We start from the raw sequence: 22,482 nt of genomic DNA, 5'->3' as shown, positions 1-22,482 counted from the left end.
CACTGAAGCCCGCCAAAGGCAAAACGAACAAAAGGGTTAAACCTGGTTTGGCGCACAGAGTTAAACCCTGGAAAGACCTCACAAACAAGAAATGGCGAAAAAAGAAGACCAGGGCCATTTTGACAAAATGGGCACCCATGGGTGCAATACTGCAGCTGAGGATTCAGCCTGCGGTAAAAACACACAATGGTAGGAAAATGAAACCACTGCCACCAGCCATTAAAAGTCGTGAGGGTAACATAACATTTTTTACATGAATAAGTAGACAACGGGGCTACTAAGTAACCACCCACCACGCCACGTAAGATGGTGTGTGCTGGGTCTACAGAGATGCGTGTGTGCTGGATCTACAGAGAGAACATGTAAGTAAAGTCAATTTCACTTTACTAATCTTGGAAACAGTAGTTTATCCAAGAGAAGGTATTTAAACCTTATGAGAAATCCAAAGGACTTCTTTGTGGCACTGCACTGAAGGTGCGGTGTGTCACAGTACAAAAGTAGATGTTATGGAGTTTGTCAGACTCCCAAAACAAAGAGAATACAGAATCCAAATCAGATCAAAAATACATGAGAGAGTGAGAAAAAGGTCTCACTCTCTCCAGGATTAAAATTAAAAATTCCTGAAGTCCAGCAAAAGAGCTGGGGGTCTCTAAGGTGGGAGGAATTAAGCACTAAAATGAAAATTCTCCCTAACGGGCAATACTGTGGGTAGGGAGTCTGTGGGAGGGAAGGGTGGAAGTTAGGGAAGTTAATAATCACGAAAGTCGTTCATCTGGTTAACTTAAGAACGAGTAATGGTACTGCTTACTGATGTATAAATGGTTTGCTTGATATATATGTTTGTCTGCTAAAACCAATAAACCTGTTTAAAAAAAAAAAGAAAAAAAGGAACTCCTAGTTCAGAGAACATTATCTGCCTATATGGGAATTGTAAAGACTGTTGTTACTTCTGTTTTGAAACCACCAAACAGTGACAGTTCTTCTATCTCTTTGGCTTCAGGTCAGCCTGGATCTCGCCTAAACTCCACAGTCAAAGAACATCAACAGAAACCTCTTATTTGTGATTTCACTTTGGATTCACTGAATAGTGTCATTTCCTCAAATTCGTTGACTTCGGTTAATGCTGGATCTCGCCTGATCACCATAGTCAAAGGAGGCATTAGCCTTTCTGTTTGTGAAAACATATATAAACAGAGGAGGAACTGTGAATGTAAGAGGAACTCCTACGCAGGGGGCAGAGGGATCCCTATGCAGACAGCAGAGTCGGCGTTAGCGTGGAGGGTAAGTCGAACTCTAGCCAGATGCTGGAAGTCTGGCGTCCCGTCCGACTGGAAACCAAGATAGGGGGAAAGGCAGAGATGGAGAAGCACCGGTCTCCGCTGGTGGCGCAACCACAGGAGAGCCGTGGTGGGCCTGGGGTCCACTAACCGCTGCCAAGACCGGATCACCTGGGAGAGCATGGATCCCCAAGCTCTATTCCCGAAGGACTTTGGATGTAGAGACGAGCAGCTACAGGGAAGCGAGTGCTCCCACGGAGAGACTACCGCTGAGAGGTACGAACACTTGGAATCAAGGCTGAGAAAGCCGACAAGGTTACCAGATCTTCAGGAACCCGAGCAGGCAAGCGCTCTATGTGATTCAAATTGAAGTATATACGAACAATTTGCATCCAAGCTGGGGATAACCAATGAGGTTACAGGATTCTGAGAAATCCCGCAAGAGCCCTGTATGAGTCAGAGTGAAGGAGATACAAACTATTTGCATCAAGACTGTTGTTAAGCAAGATTGTATGCAGTACCCTTTGGGTGCACTACACCAACCCTGACCTCCTGGCAATAGGAACCCAACCTTTGGTATAAGTCTGTACTACACAGGTTTGTAGGGTGATTGAGCAGCCAGGCTTATCTTAAGAGGGGTCAATGTGAGCTGTAGGGGAGTTACAGAGATTCACAGTGACAAGCATTCAAATAAACTCTTACACACAAGGTTTCTTGCATAAACAATTATTAATTTATTTATCAGTCAGTTAGATTACGCCTTCTTCAGAAGGGAGGAGTAACACTTAAATATACTTTGCAAAATACACACTCTTAATATCTCTAAACCAGTGGATACCCTTTAGGGATGGCCTACAGACACAACCTACACCCTCAGGTGACTTCAATAGCTAGGGTGCTGGGGACATTTATATATCACTGTTGTATTTAGGATACGTTAGGAGTAGTCAAAGGAAAAAGGTTTATTGGAACATACAGGAGACCACAAATATTCTTAAGCAGGCAAATACTTTCAGATCCCCAAATAAGAGTCATTCCGTGGAACAGGCTAAGCCAAAGTCAATGGGCAAAAGTCTATATGAGCTGAAGCACTTCTTTGTAGGTAATTAAGAAAAGTCTTTGCACAATGTTTTAGAAGTCTTTCAAAGAAAAAGAAGAATCAATGTAGGGCCCAAGCTGTTAGACCCGTGAATAGAAGAAGATGCAAGTAACTCTACAGCAAGGGGTAAATTCTCTCTGACAAAATGTGCAGCAGCTGACTTCTGTTCCTGAGCAGCTCTGCAGATCTCATTGTTGCTGTGCCTCAGTCGTGGGGACAAGAGGGAGGACTTTGGGGGACTCCTGTACTGCAATGGGAAGGTCAACGCTTGAAACCGGCAATCTTCTAACAAGTGGCTGTTCAGTGTTTCAGCTCCTCGCGTCTAGCGCAAATAGCAACACTGCGGTTCCTGGCTGTTGAGATGGGCTTTCTTTGCTTCAGGGGTCCCACACTCTGATAAGGGGGCTCAGGCTCGGTCAGTCCTGCTTCCTGGGAGTCCGGAGAATCTTCCTGGAGCTCTTTGCCAGCTTAAAAGCAACGCACACAATCTGGTATTCCTCTCCCTGGCTATTCCGATTCCAGCAGCAACTCTGTGGAAATTCAACCAGCTCTGAGAGAATGTCCAGGTGGCTTACTTTGGAGTTCATTGGTCCCACCAACTCAAGGGGAGAAGTCGTCCTTGCAGGGGCTCCTCTGTCGATCCGAATTTGGAGTTTCAGCACAGGGCAGGGCTTCACCGGGTAAACCAATGTTCCAGGAGTTGCAGCAGGCGTCCTCTTCAAGTTCTTCTTCGGTTCCTTCGTCCAGTGGTTGACTCTGCCTTCTAAGCCAAAAGCGCCGCCTTTTATTCAGTTCTCTCCCATTCATTCCAGCCTAGCTGTCAGTTACCCAGCAGGGTGGCTGTCCTTGCCGGACAGTCAGCCGGCCAATACCTACAGAGTGCATTTGGGTCTCCTAGGAGACTAAGCACAGGTAGTTTTGGGCACCTCCCTCACTTCCTGCCCACCTGTTAAGGATTTCAATCAGGTGACACACAACTTGGTCCTCAGCCTAGGATGTAGCGCTCAATTGATATCCCTTTCTCTTTATTATATGCAAATTTAATTTGAGATGATACACAACTCGGATCAGAGCCCCTTTTTCAAATGCCCCAGGTCACAATGGATCATGAACCAGGCCGGTTGGTAAAAATGCAATATTTATTTATTTTTCAAATCAAATGAAATCAGACAATTTTAATATGGGGCAGCAATCACCAACGGGGTGATAATTACAACAGAAATGTAAGCAATGCACTTAATTAACCTTCTCCCATAAAATATACACTGCACAATTGAATAGGAGCACTTTTTGATTTTAGGAAAGATAGCACCCAAGTTAAGGTTTTCCCCTGCAATGTTCCCTCAACCCACAAATAGATAAAAAAGAAGCAACAGGTAGTCAGGAACAAGAGGGAGAAAACATAATAACAATCTGACCTTCCCTTGCAGAATAAGAGGCAAAATCCTTAGCAAAGGCCTAAAATAACACTCAAATTTTACAAATAATTAATTAATGTGTGGTTAAATTATAATATACATATGTTTTATCACAATAGCAGGCATGTTATATCACTGGCAATCACAAGGCAATGGATCAGCAAAAGGCATACAATTTGAAAATGAGTGGAAGTTTAGAGCATTCTGCAGCCAAATGATACGTTGGAAAACTTGCAATTTTCTCAATTCCCGCTTTAAATTACTGAAACGGTTTTTAATAAAAACGGGTAAAATACTCTGATTTGGTGGGCGTATTTGGGCTGGGGAATAGATATATATCACAGGGACAATATAGAGGTGAAAATTGGTCTCTAGCTGGTGAATTGAGAGGGATTTGGAAGGTAGAGTGAGGTTCGTTTAAAAATGAGAAAATAGGTTTTGAAAGAAAGGAAAATGTTACAGTAAATTATTTAGGCTATATTGTTAAGGAGGAACACGGTAAGCTCCAAGGTTGATTCGCGAGGTCAACCTTGTCACCCCAGTGCTCAACCCCAACAATAAAATATATGGAAATTAGTTTGATTACTCCAAATAAACTAAGGGTTTACAATTTACACCAGACAAAATTGAAAAGAGATGGCGCTAGCACTTAAAAATGAAGGACAGGATACGAGGATAATTCTAATAGTTTCAACAAGTTACCAGGGTAGAAGAACAAGTTACTTCTTACCTTGTAACGTTCTTTCGACGGGATGTTCCTCCGACGTATTCCTCATCTTAGATATCTCCTTCCAGCTCTGCTGGCCTCGGAAAAGTTTTTCTCTAGTGGGCGCTGCGCGTCGACGTCCTCTGAGTCGATGTCTCTCGACAGCCGCCGTATCGACGTCGACGTCATCCTGCCTATAAAGGCCACGCGCAGCGCCCGTTGCTCAGTTCCGTTTTGTAGCCCACAATAATTCTTTCTGGACTAGACTAATCACCCTGAAGGAGCGTAAGCTGCAACAACAAGGGAAGTAGAACTGCGGGGATGGATGGGAGGGTCGATGAGGAATACGTCGGAGGAACATCCCGTCGAAAGAACGTTACAAGGTAAGAAGTAACTTGTTCTTCGAAGGGATCGTGTCCTACGACGTATTCCTCATCTTAGATAGGCTCTCATAGCAGTATTCTATTATTGGAGGAGGGAGTACTGACTTCACGCTATCTTCTATTGATGAATAGAATGCAGTACAGCCCTTCCAAACCTAGTCTCTTGACTGGAGGAGGAATCCAAGTTGTAAAATCGTGTAAAGGTATGGACAGACGACCATGTAGCGGCCGCACAGATGTCTTTAACCGGCACACCTCTTTTGAGGGCCGATGAAGCTGCAATACCTCTGGTCGAATGAGCCCTAAGGTTTTGAGGGGGCTCTTTCCCTGCCAGTTTATAACATTCCAGAATGGCTAGAATGATCCATCTGGAAATGGTCTGCTTAGTTATTGGTAACCCCAGCTTGTGACCTGTGTAACCTACAAACAGCTGGTCTGCCTGTCTTATCCTGGCTAGTCTACTGATGTAAAAACTTAAAGCCCTTCTAGGGTCTAGCCTGTGCAACCTCTCTTCCTCTTTCCCTGGATGAGGAGGAGGATAGAAAGATGGTAGGGTAATCTTCTAAGTGATATGGAATTCAGAAACCACCTTTGGGAGGAAATTAGGCTTCACTTGCAGGACAACTTTGTCTTTGTGAAAGATTGTGTGAGGGGGTTTACAAGAAAGAGCTTGTAATTCGCTCACCCTTCTAGCAGATGTAAGTGCTATTAATAAAACAGTTTTAAGGGTAAGGAATCTTAACGAACAAGAATGGAGTGGTTCGAAAGGTGTGCCCATCAGGAAAGTTAGGACTAAGTTTAAATCCCATAGGGGAACTTGGAATGGTCTTGGGGGATAAACATTGGTTAACCCCTTTAGAAACTGTATTACCAAGGGTAACTTGAAATAGGATGGTTCTTCCGCAGTGCGCTTAAAGATGGATAGCGCTGCGAGATAGCCCTTAATGGTGCCAACTTGAAGGCCTGAATTCGCCAAATATAGTAGGAAGGACAAAACCATTGGTGTACCACATGAAAAAGGGTCGATATTCTGTTCTCTACACCAGCTGCAAAATATGTTCCAACGGCAGCGGTATAAAGACTTTGTTGCTGGCCTCCTTGCCGAAAGCAACACCTCCATAACATCATCAGGGAGGTCCCAATCCTTGTACCTCAGCCTTTCAGAAGCCAAGCGTGAAGGTTGAGGGTTTTGATGTCTGGATGGAGAACCTGACCTCCCTTCTGTGAGAGTAGGTTCTCTCTGAGTGGAAGTCGAATTGGAGGGCAGATGGACAAGTCTAGAAGGTCCGGGTACCACGTTCTCCTGGCCCAATCCGGGGGAATTAGGATCATGGTTCTCCGGAATCTTCTTAACCTCCTGATCATATGAGGAATGACAGGGACCGGTGGGAACGCGTACAGAAGCGAAAACTCCCAGTCCACTATGAACGCGTCTCCCAGAGCTCCTCTCGGGGGAAATTCCCTTGAGCAGAACAGATCGCATTTCCTGTTGAGGCTGGTGGCGAACAGATCCACCTGAGGGGTTCCCCAAAGGGCGAAGATCTCTTGAAGGACTTCCTGAGCTAGCTCCCACTCGTGGGAGACTGTGCTCTGCCTGCTCAGAGCGTCCGCTGTCAAGTTCTTCTCTCCGGCTAGGTGAACTGCCGATAGAGAGATTCTTTCTTGGATTGCCCAAAACCAGAGCTGCATCGCCTCTCTGCACAGGGGTAGTGATCCTACGCCTCCTCTTTTGTTGAGGTAATGCATGGCCACCGTGTTGTCCGTCATTATCAGGACGTTTTTCCCTTGTACAGCTGGCAGGAACGCCTTCAGCGCAAGTCTGATGGCTCTCAGCTCTAACAGGTTGATATGTAGTCTGGACTCCGATGGAGACCAACGACAGCTGATGGTCAAGTCGTTGGCGTGGGCTCCCCACCCCGTGAGTGAGGCATCCGTGACTACTGTTATCTCCGGCCAGGGTTGCCAAAAATGTTCTCCTTTCAGAATGTTCTCCTGACAGGCCCACCACTGAAGGTCTCGAGCCACCCTGTCGGGAACCTGAAGATGATCTGTCATTCTCCCTGAGAATTGTGACCACTGAGTCCTCAGTGCCCACTGGAGGGATCTCATTCTCAGGCGAGCCTCTGGCACTAGGAAAATGCAGGATGCCATGAGGCCTAGCAACCTCAAAAAGTCGAAGGCTGGGAGATGTTGGGCATCTTGGAACTTGGTAACCATCTGTAGAATATCTTGAGCCCTCACCTCTGGTGGCGAGGCTTTTCCCAGGGAAGTGTCCAGGATCGCTCCTATGAACTGGAGTCTCTGCGATGGTATCATTTGTGACTTCTTTAAATTGAGGGAGAAGCCCAGTTTGTGAAGGGAGTGGCACACGTGATTTAGCTGGATCTGAGCTTGTTCCGAAGAAACAGCCCTGATCAACCAATCGTCCAGGTAGGGGTAGACGTGAATCCCTTCCCTCCTTAGACTTGCCACCACTACAGACATTAACTTGGTGAAGACCCTCGGGCGGAGGTCAGCCCAAATGGCAGCACTCGAAATTGATAGTGAGAGTTGCCAATTGCGAACCTCAGGTATTTCCTGTGTTTGAGATGGATAGGCACATGGAAATAAGCGTCCTGAAGGTCCAGAGATACCAACCAGTCCTGGAACTGAAGGGCCTGGAGGATCTGAGAAAGAGTGACCATCTTGAATTTGTCTTTCCTGAGGAATTTGTTCAATTCTCGCAAGTCCAAGATGGGTCTCAGTCCTCCGTCTTTCTTTGGAATGAGAAAGTAAGGGGAGTACCAGCCCTTGTTCCTCTCTGCTACGGGTACCGGTTCTATGGCACCTTTCTCTAGCAGGTCCAAAATTTCCTGCAAGAGGAGCGGATCTGGAGCTTTCTGAGAGCTGATCCCCGGTGGATGACTCTGAGGTATGCGTAGGAAAGGCAGGCAGTAACCTTGGGCAACTGTTTCCAATGCCCAAGCATCTGACGTGATAGCCTGCCATACCGCCAGATGTTGAGTCAACCTGCCTCCTACAGGTGTCCTGTGAGGGAAGTCCTCAGAGTGGTTTTGGGGTGGCTGATGCAGATGCCGATGGTAAAGAGGCACCTGCTGTTGCTGCGGCTTTTGAATATCTACCCCGTCCACCTCGGGTAGTTCTTCTTTGTCCCCTTTGAGCCGGTCGTCCTCTACCTCTTCCGAATGCGGAGTAGAAGCGAAAGGGCTTGCCCCTCGCAGAGGTTCCTGTGGGACGAAAAGGTGTCTGACGGATTGCAGCGCCTAGGGATTTTGCTGCTGCTTTTGAAGTTTGCAGTTTCTCTAAACTGTCATCCCCCTTTTTCCCGAACAAAGAAGAGCCATGGAATGGCATGTTCAAGAGCCTGGCTTGCACATCTGGGGCAAAACCAGACTTTCTCAACCAAGCGAATCTTTTATTTACTGCCGAGACGACATCTGGGGTTTCCCAGTTCGTCATAATCTTCCTATGAAGAGCTTTATGAAAAGGCACCACAGGATCCTCCTGTGGGCCTTTGTCAAGAATATCCGTGAGGTCATCTTGTTGGAAAGATTGTGAAGGTGCAGACCACCCCATAAACTCTGTGATCCTGGCCATTAAGGCTCTATAGGGGGTTTCAGCATGCTCCCCCGGGTCTGGCCTAGCAAACTCCACCTCAGGGGAAGTGTCTAACCCACTTGCCTCATGTAAGGAATCATGAAGATCCTTTAATCTGCGTTCTTCAGAGGAAAATTCCTCTCTAATTGGGGTTACAGGTCCCTGCAACTCAAATGTGTCTTCCTGTTCAGACAATTCACCCTCTTCCATAATTGAGGACATAGTTCTCAATTGTTCTGAACTCATAAAGGGTGTAAACCCCATTTCCAAGGCAGAGGGTGCCGAACTTGTCATAATCGGCCTCGAAAACGTTGATGTCGTTGACGCCGACGTCGAAGGCTTCGAACGTGGCGTCGAAAACAAAGGCGGAGGCCTCGATGACCTCGACAGAATTGGGATTCTGCTCGACAATCTCGAAGCCATCGTCATCGAGGACCTGGGGATAATCACTGGGTGTGTCGTAACCGTTACTTTTCTTGGCATCGACGCCGGTGTCGAAGCTGGCATCGAGTCGACAGACCCGTGTGTCGAAGGTCCCTTTGACAACGGCGTCGAAGACACCGACCTCGGCGTCGACGGAACCTTCGTCGACGGCGTCGACGGAACCTTCGAGGAAGGTTTGGAGGTCATAGTCCTACTCGAGGGTTCGAGACGCGCTCGAGAGGTTTCCTTCGCCGGGTACTGCGACTCGCGGCGTTTTTGACCTTCGGATCTTTCGACCAGAGCATCGCTCTCAGCAGTCTTCGAGGGGGTCGAGGCCGCTTTCTCGAAGACGCTCATCATATTTTTGCGGAATTCCTCCCCTTCAGCCCGGGAACTATGTTTCGTGGGGCAAGGTATTCTCTTTGGCGAAACAGAGGAAGAGGAAGACGGAAAAGGGGATCTTCGACGTCTCCTCTTCGAGTGCTTCGATCTCGAGGAGTGATGGGACTCACTCCGAGACCTGGAGCGCGAATGGTGACGAGGAGACGAATCTCTCGACTTCGTCGACGAAGAAGAAGCTTTAAAAGTCTTACCTTTCTCCAGCTTCCCCCTACGCTCCTTCAGGGCCTTAGCTGTCATGGACATACAGTCCTCGCACTCCGAACAATGGTGTTCAGCTCCCAAACACCACAGACAAACTCTGTGAGGGTCAGTCAGCGACATCTTTTTCCCACAATCTCGGCATTTTTTGAAGCCGGATCGAGGAGTTGTCGGTTCCGACGAAGAAGCCATCGAGTACGGATCAAATAACTCGAGGTAAATAGGTTTAACCTGACAAAACTGAGCAACGGTATTCCGAGGCACTGAGTAAGCGCGGAAAAACGGAACTGAGCAACGGACACTGCGCGCGGCCTTTATAGGCAGGATGACGTCGACGTCGATACGGCGGCTGTCGAGGGACATTGACTCGGAGGACGTCGACGTGCAGCGCCCTCTAGAGAAAAATTTTCCGAGGCCAGCAGAGCTGGAAGGAGATATCTAAGATGAGGAATACTTCGGAGGACACAATCCCTTCGAAATATGACTTCTCGGAGAGTGGGATAAGGACAAAAACAAGACAAGATAGGCTATGTGTTTCTATGGGGTGGGGATTATACTCACAGTCCACTTTTTAGTTTGGGGATTTTTGGACAGTCAACAGGTTCTGGTCACCGCCGAAGTCAGCTGGGCAAGGTCTGGTCACCGGGTAGCGAACAGCTGGGCAATTAAGGTCACTGGATGGCACAGGTACCGCTGGATGCAGTCTGTGGGCAAGCAGTTAGTGGGCAGCAAGCCGGTCTGATTTCAGGATGCAAAAGGTACCACAGCTTTCCCCCTTTTAATGGGAGATTAGTGGGTTGATTCTGGATCACTGGCCTTGCTGGGATAGAAATCAGCTATGCTTGGGTTTTGCAGTGAGCTCTGGAGTAGGGTCAGCAATACTTTGGCCTTGTAGTAGGAATCAGCAAGATGAATGGAGCAGATCAGGAACGCAGCACAGGAACTTCAGGAAGAGTGTGTGTCTTGAGTCCTGTCATGGACTCGTATTTATAATGCATAGTAACATCATAGAAGTATATGGCTGGGCAGGCTTAGCTAAACACACCTCTAACCCACTGGATTGGTCAGGGGTGCTAGTCCCCACCTCGCTCTCAGTTGGTTGGATTTCAAGGACACAATGTCAGATTTATGATGTGAGTTTTACAATGTTCAAAAACCTCGCACAGTTACTTTAGCTAAAATCCGATTTTGCCACAAATGGTACATTTATACAGTTGAAGTCTCTTAGCAAATTACATAAACAGGTTACATATTTTATGCCAACCATTGCAGTCCAACTCTACAATCTGTGAGACATTATTTTGTATCTTTAATAATATTTGGTCATTTTTAGTGTGAAATGTTCGGCCTAAAATTCTGTGGCTTTACACGTGCGTACATACTATCATTGGGCCTATTTCTGTTAATTTTTAACCTTCCATCGTGTGCCCATTCCCCATGATTCACATTCTTCTGGCGTTTGTGTCCCATACATGTTATTGACAGCCAAGACCTCTTATTTGAAAGCCACAAAAATCACATCTAAACTACTACATTTTTACATTTTTGCAAAGTCCTGTTGCAAAGATAACCATCCTCAAACTTTCTTAATAAAATAGTCTTTGAAACAAATGGGAACTGTTGTCCTACACTGGCCCATTTTTTTCTTTTCAGCTACCACCAACTGTCACTTCCCCCAGAGGGAGGATGGGGGTTTCCCAGCTTGATTGAAGGTTTATTGCCCCTTATCCACTTCGCACATCCGTGTCCTGGAAATCCATTGTCAGAGGGTTCAGCCCAGACCAGATTCTGTCCAACCTGGTAATTATCGCTGGGGTGTTAGTATCTACTGAGAGGACCCCTTTTGTTTCTGTCATCTTCTCAGCAGAAACCTGTCTTGGGCTGATTCCTCCCCCCGTGCAGCCAATGAAGTTTAATTTACTTGTATTTACTTTTGTTCTGAATGGGAAGAAAATCTGCTGAATAGAACCATCTCATAAATTGTATTTTCACAGCACAATCCCCTTTCACATTGCTATGCAAGAAGATGTTTTTGTTCAACCTAGTACTCTCAAACAAGCATTTTTCTCCTTTAGTTTGCAAAGCCCATTTTTACACATGTGGTGCAAGCTGCGATCACTTTGCTTTCAAATTCGGTTTTTGACTTGCCCTCTGGATTCCCACACTGTTTTGCAGCTATAGTTATTTTCTTTTAGGAAGTAGTTTATTTGAACCACCTATGCACTGAAACTGACATAGTCTAGAGCTGGAGTTTCTTTGAATTACTGATCCTTGACACTTTGTAACTTAAAAGTGAAGCTTTTTCCCGTGCGGCGAAAAAATTAAGTTTTTTTGTTGATTTTTCTCAGATTTGGTTTGACGGAGCCTGTCATTCAGGGGTCATGCTTGGTTTTGCTGAAGCACAATGGGGATATGAATGAGCATGGCAGGGCCTTATTACTAACATTAGTTTGAGGAAGAACAGGTAAAAATAGCGTCAGAGCAGCATCATTTTAAGGTAAAATACCCCCTTTTCAATGGGGACTTTGTGCTGGCAGCAAAGCAGCGCTGCTTTTTCACTCTATTTCTTTTGTATATGTAAGAACACACTGGCAAGCTCCCTAAGTGTGCCCCCTTGTTCCATCCTGCCCAATATGTGCTTGGCAAGATGGAGCAGCCATCTTTTTGTTGCTGCAAAACACAGTTTTGGTGCTATTGTGCTTACTGGAGCCAGCGCAGCCATTTTGCTGTTTCTGCTGAAGTGCAGCTTGGTTATGGAGAAATTCTGTTCAGTGGGTCAATGTAGCCCACACACCCCAGACACCCTGGAGCCAGACGTGGGCTTCAATCGTGAATCCCGCCAAAGGCAAACAAAGGGACCAAACCTGGTTTGGCGCGCAGAGTAAATCTCAAGAAGTACCTTTCCACAAAGAAATTGCGAAAAACAAGACCAGGCCATTTTGACAAAAATGGCACCATTGGGTGTTTTACTGCAGCTGCGAACGCAGCCCGCGGTAAACGCACACCACGGTAGTTAAAACTAAACCCCTGCCACCAGCCATTAGGTGAGGAAAGTAACATAAAAATGTTACATGAGAAGCTAAACAAAGGGGATACTAGGTAACCCCTCCAGCACCCTATTGTAAGATAGTGTGTGCTGGGTCTAAAAAGTTACATATGTAAGTAAAGTCAATTTCACTTTACTGCTCTGGGAAACAGTAGTTTATCCCAGAGAAGGTATTTAAACCTCTGGGAAATCTGGAAGACTTCCCTGTATCACTGCACTGAAAGTGCTGTGTGACACAATGTAAAAGATGATGCCTATGGAATTTGTCAGACTCTACAACCAAAAGAAACACAGTGTACCAAATCACATTAAAATACATGAGTGGGAAAAAGGGTCTCACCTCTCCAGGTTAAAAAAATCTCGAAGGTGGAAGGAATTAGCACATTTCTGAGAATTTTCCCTAACAACTGTGAAAGCCGACAAGCTTACATGAGTCTGAAAAACCTGAGTGGGCAAGCACCCTATGTGGACTTCATTGATTGAGAGAAAGCAAGTCTGCCAGAAGGCCATAGCTCTTCAGGGAGTCCAAGAGTCACAATCTGTGATAAATAGAGAACTGTGTTGAAAGGGAACCGTACAAGGATATTTTCTTTTGAGCAACCAAGTCTGCAAGAAACTTGTGAACTATATTTGTATATTGACAAATTTAGAAACTAACGACAAGCCATCCAAGTGGTTGGGCCAAGCAGAAGCCAAAGAAGCCATTGCTCCGGTCTCTCTTTTAGTTAAGTTGAGGGTTATCTTTTACTTTTAATAAACACCCTTGAAACATGTCTGTCTTTTGTCTGAGTCCTATTTCTGGTACGCCAGAGGCAAACCAGGGTTGTCACCAGAGCCAGTCCTGCCCCTTATATTTTTGCCTGTTTACATGAAATGAACACCACCTCTTCTTGTCCAATGGCTTTAGTGCACACAATGCTGGCTAGTCTCTTTCAGTCCCATAGGACTTCAGCAATCAGCAAGCACAGTGGTGGAAAAACGAGAGAGTAGTCTGCACCCGGCAGAGAAACAGTGGGGGCGGGCTGGGGGGGCGTTGCTGCCATTCCAAGCAGCCAACACAGCAAACCAGCCTCGACTGAGGGACTGAATGCCAGCCTTAACGAATATGCAGAGCATGCCCCTCAGCGTTCCAGCAACGTCTGTGCAACAGGCAGACTAGAAAGATTGTGAAAGGGGAGCAGAGCAGTCCACCTGGCAAACTGGCATAAGCAAACATATAAAGAAACCCTAATATGTACTGAGGCATTTACAGTGAAAGCAGCTGGTCACCTTTGCCTACAGCCGGCAAACCCACATACAAGAAGGGGGCAGGGATTCAGACCCTTTTATGTGTTGGCTCACTTCCCCGGAAAAGGAAAGACAACTGTAGGCCTGGGGAACCAGGTAAGGGAGAGAACCAATTGAGAGTGGAGGGATAAAATAGAGCACAGGAAACAGGAAGGTGTGAGTTATTCCGGTGAGGTCCAGGGAGGGAAAGAGGACTAAGACACCAAGAAGAGGAATGGCTTTGTAGAAGACCATGGAGAAAGATTACTGAAGCAGTGTCTGTGTGTAAGGTGTGCGAGTGGTGCTAATGCAGGGAGAGTGGGGAGTGAATGAGAAGGTGACAGAGGGAGTGAAATGAGACTGACTGTGGGAGAAGATGTGGGTGGAGTGAAATTGTGGTGGGTGAGTGGTAGTGATGTGGAGAGGGAAGAGTAGTAGTGTGGAGAAGGGAGTGCAGCAGTATGAAAGGGGAGAGTAGTGGTAAGAGCAGAGGAGAGTAGGAGTAGAGAGAGAACATCGGAGGGACAGAAGGAAGGAGGGAAAGGCAAATGAGTATAGGTAAAAGAAGGGGAGGAGAGTAGAAGAAAGGGAAAAGCAGGATAGAACATGAAGCCGAGGAGTAGAAGGGCATAAAAGGGAAGAACTGAGTGGGGCCCGAGCGCCTGAAAGCCACCTATCCTTAAATTATACTGCATCAGAGAACATAGGTTATGGACCACCTAGATTTTTCCCAGAGGGAGTTAGAGAGAAAAGGCATTTTTCTTTAGGCCATCACAACCAGGCAGACAGAACCTTAGCCATTAGATGTTACTGATTGCTAGAGACCATTGTGAGGTTGAGGGACACCTTTGCTAGGGAAGGAAAAGCTGCATTAGACGAGAGAGAGGGACGACCCTTATCGAGCCCCTTTACGATCCTTCAACTGAAAACCGTTGAACTGTCTCTGAGAATTGGTGTGCTCCTGAGGCCATCTGTGACACCATACAATGCCCATTATCAAGGCTAAAAAGTCCAAATAAAGTGCATCGCAGGTGTGAAAACTCAGTAGCATGGAATTAAATTCCTCATTTGTTAGTCAGGAAATATGTTAAGTATATAAAAAACGAGAACTCTTTTAAACTGACAAAATCCCTGTACCGTGTGACTTGTGCACATATATTGCTTGAGGTGTGTACATACTCTGTATAAGAAGTTGTAATGAGATTTTTATGATATTAAAATTCCTGCCCACTGTGAACATTCTATTAAAAATCCATTGAACTGGGTGACAAGTTTGGATGATTATAGCACAAATGTTGCCATTCTTTGACAAAGAAGGAATGTAAAATGCTGGCTAGAGCTTCAAAATGGATGTTGAGAGCTTTGTTGCAGTGTGCATGGCTGGCCTGTAACTGAAGACTGTCAGGCTGTTTTGGGAGCACCCTTTGTGCATTCGGCTGTTTCTTGACCACTGTGAAAAACCAGAGAGTGTTTCACAACCTAGTCCCCAGGGATCCCGTACTCAGGTGGCCAGAAAAGGGCCATCGCTTTTAGATTCCAACCCTGGGGGTGGACAAGAGAGGGAGGATCACCTGGGTATGGGGTCCTCGGGGAGTGGGGGAGAAGCACCCGATGGGGAGACATGGTATCCCCCTTTTTCCACAACCCATCTAACCCTGCTTATTTTATGGGAAACTACAGCTTCCATAATTCCCCCCCCCCCCACGTTACATTAGCAACACTACTGAGACGAGGAAGATGAGGAATGAGTTCAGACAGATTACTCCTACTGTCTTGCAATGGCTCTGTCCCTATATTAAGTCCAGGCAGAGTCAGGCACGTAATCCCAACTATGTACACCTACCACTTGTTGACACGCCAGTTCAGGCAAACAAAAGGTTGCGTGCACAGGCTCACAGTGAGCCGCGGCTAGATACGACAAGAAACAGTTCTTTTGGGGCTGATGCGAACGCAGGCGATGGAAGTCGGAAGGCCAAGGAGCTGATCTGCGGTGACGAAGATAGAGAGAGAGCCAGATGAGAATCCCACACTTTCGGGAAGCAGTAAGTGTTCAAAGACTTAATCCAAGTGAGCGGAAGAAGGAAACCTTTAAGGTACTTGAGAGTTGCCTGCGACCCTTCCGGGTGAACGACAGAGTTGGGGATGAGCAGAGGGGGCGTTGGAAACGCCCTTGACTGCTGCATGAAGAGCGTTGATGGTAGAAAGACTGATTAACACAATCAGTGAGTTAATCAAAGGCAACAAAAGTTCGGTTTGCGGTAAAAGCCAAAAGGAACTATAACTTGAAAGTTGAAGGTTGCACGTGTGCCGATTAAACGCGTAATGAAAAGGACACTTGCTGAATTGTAAGAGGACTGGATACAAAGTAACAGAGTGGTCCTACGGGAGAAATCGCACATTTGAAAGTCTCTGTGAAATGTTGTGAGTTGAACGGGAACCTAAGGCAAGAAATTTACTGCGATCCCGAAAAAAAGTTTAATAAATGAAAAGCAAAATATGGGAAGCAAAATATGTGAATTCTGAATATGCAAAGAGGGCACGATGTATGAACTGTGAAAGAGGCCAAGAAGGCAAGCCAAAGAGAATAAGAAACTACAAGTACCAAGAAGTATTGGTGTTGTAAGAGGAGGAAGATTGTGGATTGTAGAATTAATGGTCAAAGTGGTCATGGAGAGGTCTATGTAAAATCCCTGCAGTTTTGAAAGTCTTCAACAGTGAAAAGTCACGTGAGCCAAAACGTGGGGAAGGCAACCCCCACGAAGAGAAAGACAGGATTGAGCCCGGCAGAGGGAGGCCTGTGCAGAACTGTGTGATAAAGTTAACGGTGAGAGACAGCCGCGAGCCACGCAGAGGGAAGCCTGTACAGAACTGTGTGAGAAATGAAGAAAGTGAATGTGACAAGAGAGGCAGGCTAGAGCCCGGCAGAGGGAAGCCTGTGTTGGATTGTGGGAACGTAAAGATCTAAAGTGAAACTGTATATTTGTGACCATGCAGACAAAGGGCCTCATTACGACTCAGGCGGTAAGGGGTTTACGGCAGCGTAAACAGCGCCGACCCTTACCGCCTGATTCCGAGGTCCCTTAGCGCCATGGCGGATTTAACACCTGCTTTTAGCAGGTGTTAAAATCCATGGCGCTAAGGGACCATGTTGTTAATTACGCCACCGTAATTTACGGTGGCGTAATTAACGCCTTCCCCACTCCCATTATGCCCTATGGGGCAAAAATGGGAATGGGGAAGGGTAAATGGGGATTGGGGACTTACCGCCCCGCCGACCTCGGAACGGGGCGGTAAGTCCGCCAACCACCATGGCGTAAACATAGTTTACGCCATGGTGGTAAAGGTACGACCCAGGCGGTAACTTACCGCCTGGGTCGTAATGAGGCCTAAAGGAAGTGATTGAACTACCAGAAGCTTGAAGCCCAAGCCTGAACTGTTACATCCAATCAGTAAGCCAAAGTGTGCAAGACCCTGTAGTACTCAACATGGGGAAGGGAGTTATTTAAGCTATTCTGACATTTATTTGAAACACTATTTTCCTTTTGTATTCTCTTAACACATTTGTCATTTTGAGAAGGAGGGCAATGCTAGGTTTGTTTAGTATAGGCCTTTTTGTTTTGACTAGACTGACTTGGACTGTTTTGTTATTTACTTAATTGTCAAGATTACTCCCATTCTAGAGTTAGGGCCAGTTAGGAATTCTACCAACCCAACCAAAATATCAAATAAAGGTTTTCGAAACTTGCATCCATTGTTTGTTTGTTGATTTATTTATATAGCGCGCCTAACCTGTGGGTATTTGGGCGCATTTACAAGGTTACAGATAAACGAGGAACAGCGATACAAGTGAGACAGATACAAGCAAAATATTTACATTACATTGAGACTGGTGCAAGCAGTTATTTGCATTACATTGTTATGATAAGCACCAGACACTCTATAGTACGGGATTACAATACACATATTTACAAGTATGGTATGGTAATGCAAAATTAAACATCTTGAGAGAAGAGCCATATTTTAGTTTTTTCTAAAACTAGAAGGATGGTTCTGATCTTAGGGTTGCAGGCAGGGAATTCCACAGTTTGGCTGCCAGTACCGGAAAGCTGCAACCCCCTGCGTTCATGAGCTTATATCTGGAAACCCTGAGGCAATGAGAGTGTAGGGTTCTGGCAGGTCGATCCAATGTGTTTTTGAAGAATTTGTCTGCTAAGTATTTAGGGGCTGCGTTGGCGAGACTCTGTGTCTACTATTGATAATATGCCTTCCTTACACCACCAATACATGCAGCTTTGTTATGAGGGTCGGGGGACTTCTCTATTATCATCTTTCTTCATATTACCTTGACATCTCCGGTCACCCACGAGATAGTATCCCTCTGGACAAAGACAGCGATAAGATCCAGCGGTGTTAATACAATCTCCTCTTATACAGGCAGTTGGGAAGTCACATTCATTAATGTCTGAAAAAAAAACAAAGCAATAAATCTGAAGCTACCACACACGAAAACGATCTAACATCCACTCCTCCCCACTAAACCCAGTTAGACTAATTGTAGCCCAGGCATTAATTTAACCCAGCCCGGACTTCTAATCTTGCTGGAATGGACATTGAGTGCACTTCTTCGTAGAACAAAATGGCAATGATTTTGAGGACAGCTAATGGGATAAGCTCTGGGTGCAGCCCCTGTTTTGGATTACAGAGCTCCTGTACAGGAATCTCTGTGCAGACTTTGAGGGAGCTTGGCCATTATTTCTGTACCTCTCATAAACTTGGTAATGGCCCTAGGAGAACTAGATCTGTATTCTGGTACCTCATCTAATGGATTCTATCTATCTGTTGTTCTGTCTATCTAGCTTTCGTATAATACAGGAGGCACCCTGGTCCCATGCAAATGTGGAAGAGTGTGACTCTGTAAGATCCTCTGAAATGAAGGAGGACAGTAGGTCATCTGAGTCAGAAGGGAAGATAGTGCCAAAGTCTTGCTCACTGCATGATAAGAGAACAACCAGACTTGTTGGTGGAATCGACTATGGTGACCTTTAGGGTTTGCTGGCTGATTGTTGTGAGCGATTTGTTCCATGGATTTTAAATGTACAGCCGGCTGGATTTATTAAGGGCACAGTATACAGGAAGAACAGGAAAGGGGCAGCTTGTTTCATCGGGAGGCAGTAAAGTCTTACGGTGGGGGCTGATGTGTTCAGATTAGCTGTGGCTTCACCATATGTTTCAAGAGCAGAGAGCAGTGTACCGTACCATTCTTGTTCAAGAGAGTGGACAACTGAGTACTCAAGCCAATAGCATGGGCGTAATCATTTAGGAATTAAGTGATTTAAGGGATGACTAATGTATTCCTTTATTTGATTGATTAGAATGTAAGGTCAATTTGTAGTTGAGGGCATTGAATGTTATTCGGATTAGGTCTATGTCTGACTGTGCATTGTTAGGACCGTTTTTCTGAAGTCCATCTAAGGACTTAGTAAAACCATTCAACTGAGGCAGTACAAGTCTCCACTCTTAGTATAAGGCTGCACAACCTGAGTTCAGGGTAGCATAGACAGAGCAGCCAGGCTAGGGAGGAAGGGCTGTAGAATCAGTACAAATGAAATTGTAATACAAATGGTCCAAAGAAACACGTAAACACTATGGGCCTCATTACGACCCAGGCGGTAAGTTACCGCCTGGGCCGTGACTTTACCACCATGGCGTAAACTATGTTTACGCCATGGTGGTTGGCGGACTTACCGCCCCATTCCGAGGTTGGCGGGGGCGGTAAGTCCCCAATCCCCATTTACCCTTCCCCATTCCCATTTTTGCCCCATAGGGCATAATGGGAGTGGGGAAGGCGTTAATTACGCCACCGTAAATTACGGTGGCGTAATTAACTCCATGGTCCCTTAGCGCCATGGATTTTAACACCTGCTAAAAGCAGGTGTTAAAAGCGCCATGGCGCTAAGGGACCTCGTACTCAGGCGGTAAGGGTCGGCGCTGTTAACGCTGCCGTAAACCCCTTACCGCCTGGGTCGTAATGAGGCCCTATGTATTGTAAAAAATAAATCCAAGTATGCCCAGATAAATCTTGGGGGAAATAAGTACTATCACATTATATATAACCACAATTATTAAAACACAACACTATGCCTGAAGGTACACAGACCAAAGCATATAACCCATTACTTTTAGTAATACCAGGGTAGTAGACCCTATTAGTTGTACCGTGATGCTCAGCAAGAAATCACATAGTCATATCAACTGGATAATATACTTTTCTGATCTAGTGAAACACAGATTCTAGGAACAGTATAAACATATAACTCTGATTCAGGATAACATAGTTATTCTAGGGGGGGTGGACCTTGGGGTGTAATATTCAATTACAGTTGCTTGTCAGTTCACAGACTAAGGGAAGCAATTGAAAGGGGCCCCTAGGGGTCCCTCGTGTTATGGAAACAAGGCAAATCACCACACACGATAGATACGCCAGACACTAGGTTGTATTCCTAAAGCTAGGGTTTATTGCAAAGCAAATAGTCTCAGTTGGCCAACTCGGTCTCATGCCCGTGACGTGTATCTCTATCTCAGCATTAAATAGGCTGCATAAGGTGCCCAAATGTTCTTCGGCCAGGCAGATGGATGTAAGGTAGAACAATATTCGACCTCAACATCATGGCAGTACAAAATGTCGCTTCCCACTGGTCGATCGATGATGTGCGGCCTCTGCCTCACCCATGGCAACCCTTCTCGGTGCCAGCAACAGTAAAAGGTCGAGGAGGCGCATTACATACTTCACCATCTCTTTTGTGTACACCAGCAGAGCAACCACAGTGGTGGGCGTCAGGTTCTCCTCCACAATCCCACTAATAGTTTTGAATACCTGCACCCAGAAAGTATGAATATGAGGGCAGTGCCACGCCAGGTGCATAAATGTTGCCAGAGAGGCGCTGCATCTCAGGCATGAGTCAGACGTACCAGGAAAGAACTTTTGTAGGTTAACTGGGGTTAGGTAGAACTGATGAAGAACTTTGAAGTGAATCCATTTAAATCTGCTGTTGACTGCCACCCTTTCTTGTCTGCGCACAGCAAAACTGCCAGTTATCATCTGAGAGGGGGACACCTATAGCACTCTCCCACTTACCGCAGGAATAATCAGCCCATCATGCCGACTTGTCAGTTATGCTGGCGTACAATCTGGTTACCAGCTTGACACCATCCCCTGCACCAAGCAAACTGTGCAACATTGGGGCAACCTGGGGCTCTGTGGCTATCACAAGGTGTGGTGAGGCCTGGGGTAAAATGGGCCAGAGGCGGCACCACGTGCAACAAGGAAACACGATAAATATCCCCTTGAGTATTTGTGGTTTAGTCCTACAACTGCAAATCAACTACAGCAAAGTTTGTGTTCTATACTGTAGAAAGGTTTATGACAGATTAACTTTTGCATAAATATATATACAGGATGGCATGCTGGCGTGTGCTGCAAGGCGCCAGCATTAAGGAGCGCCCTGCCTCTGTTTGCGCATTAAAACACACATCATGCACAGTGACATGTACAGCGGAGGCTGGTGAGAGAGCCCAAACCAAACAAGGGGTGCTTGAGAGGGGTTCTCATTCACAAGAAAACGTTTAAAACATTGGGTTAAAATGGTGCATTTTACATCACTTTCTTTAAAAAATTGGGTAGAAAGCCATACAGTTTGCAATTGGATTTGTATGGTAGCACATGGAAAAAGCCAATAGTTGCAAGTCACCAACCATGCACAGGAACATTTTGCTTTTCATGCCGCCTTTGCCCACAACATATGCCAGTATAAAAATATGTTCATGCTGGCTGTTCCTATGTATGTCCATGCAGGCTGCACCAATATATGCCAGTATTACCGGATAAGGACCCCCAGCCACTAAAAATGCCATGCCACAGAAAGCATATCCAGGCTGGCTGCGCACCATCAGTGTTATTACTGGCTAGACTGGCCTACATTCAATGTGGTCCCGAATAGCCATGTGGTAACACTTATGTTGGCTCTACCCTTGATGCATGGTCCTGTTCATCAAGGGTAAAGCAAAACAAGCAATGGCAACAGTTTGGGCTTTCATGTAGGCATGAGAAAGGCACTGCTGTATTGGAATTAACTGGCCGTTGATGGCAGCAGGTGCAAAATGATTCGAGAACCTGAGCATCTAATAGCAGTGCATGGCAAAGGCCTAATACTTATGCACACACCAAAACTGTTGGCCTTGCCAATGATTGTTTTTAACAGGATTTCAATAAGGGGCACACATAGTACTTTTAAATAAAGTGGCTGAAGACAGACCTGGTCAAGAAACCTGTATTACACCAGGGGTGTATTTACAGCACCCATTAAGTCATTCACTCTTTGTGTGCAAAGTGTGATGGTAAGGATTGTTTAACGCTAACTCAACGTGTTCCCATGAGGAGGAGTTTTTTTTGGGGGGGGCGGGGAGAGGGGTCAGGGACTGGGTGGTAATTCCCATAGGGATTAGCATGGCCATGGCAGTCAATGTGTGGGCAAATAACCAAACAATTTTGAGAATACAAGATTGGCATGATGCAGTTAGGCAGAATTGCAGGCAGTACCCTCTGGGACCACTACACACAATTAAGACTACAGGTGTTAGCCAAACCAACCTTTGGTATAAGTCTGTACC

At 45.9% G+C, this 22,482-nt stretch overlaps 1 protein-coding gene across 2 annotated transcripts in view; it reads right to left on the bottom strand.

Moving 5' to 3' along the window:
• LTBP3 (latent transforming growth factor beta binding protein 3) overlaps window positions 1-22,482 on the bottom strand; it is a 542,185-nt gene that overhangs the window by 191,058 nt on the left and 328,645 nt on the right. For both annotated transcript variants that reach the window (XM_069645022.1, XM_069645021.1), the window contains exon 18: window positions 18,158-18,277. In XM_069645022.1, the coding sequence (XP_069501123.1) occupies window positions 18,158-18,277 (120 nt within the window). The remainder of the gene's footprint in view (window positions 1-18,157; window positions 18,278-22,482) is intronic.

This window comes from Ambystoma mexicanum, chromosome 2p (genome assembly GCF_040938575.1).
Source record: "Ambystoma mexicanum isolate Mex_15411 chromosome 2p, UKY_AmexF1_1, whole genome shotgun sequence".
In the NCBI taxonomy this organism is placed as follows: domain Eukaryota; kingdom Metazoa; phylum Chordata; class Amphibia; order Caudata; family Ambystomatidae; genus Ambystoma; species Ambystoma mexicanum.
Note: the sequence above shows the minus strand (reverse complement) of the source record. Positions and strands in the feature narration are given on the sequence as shown.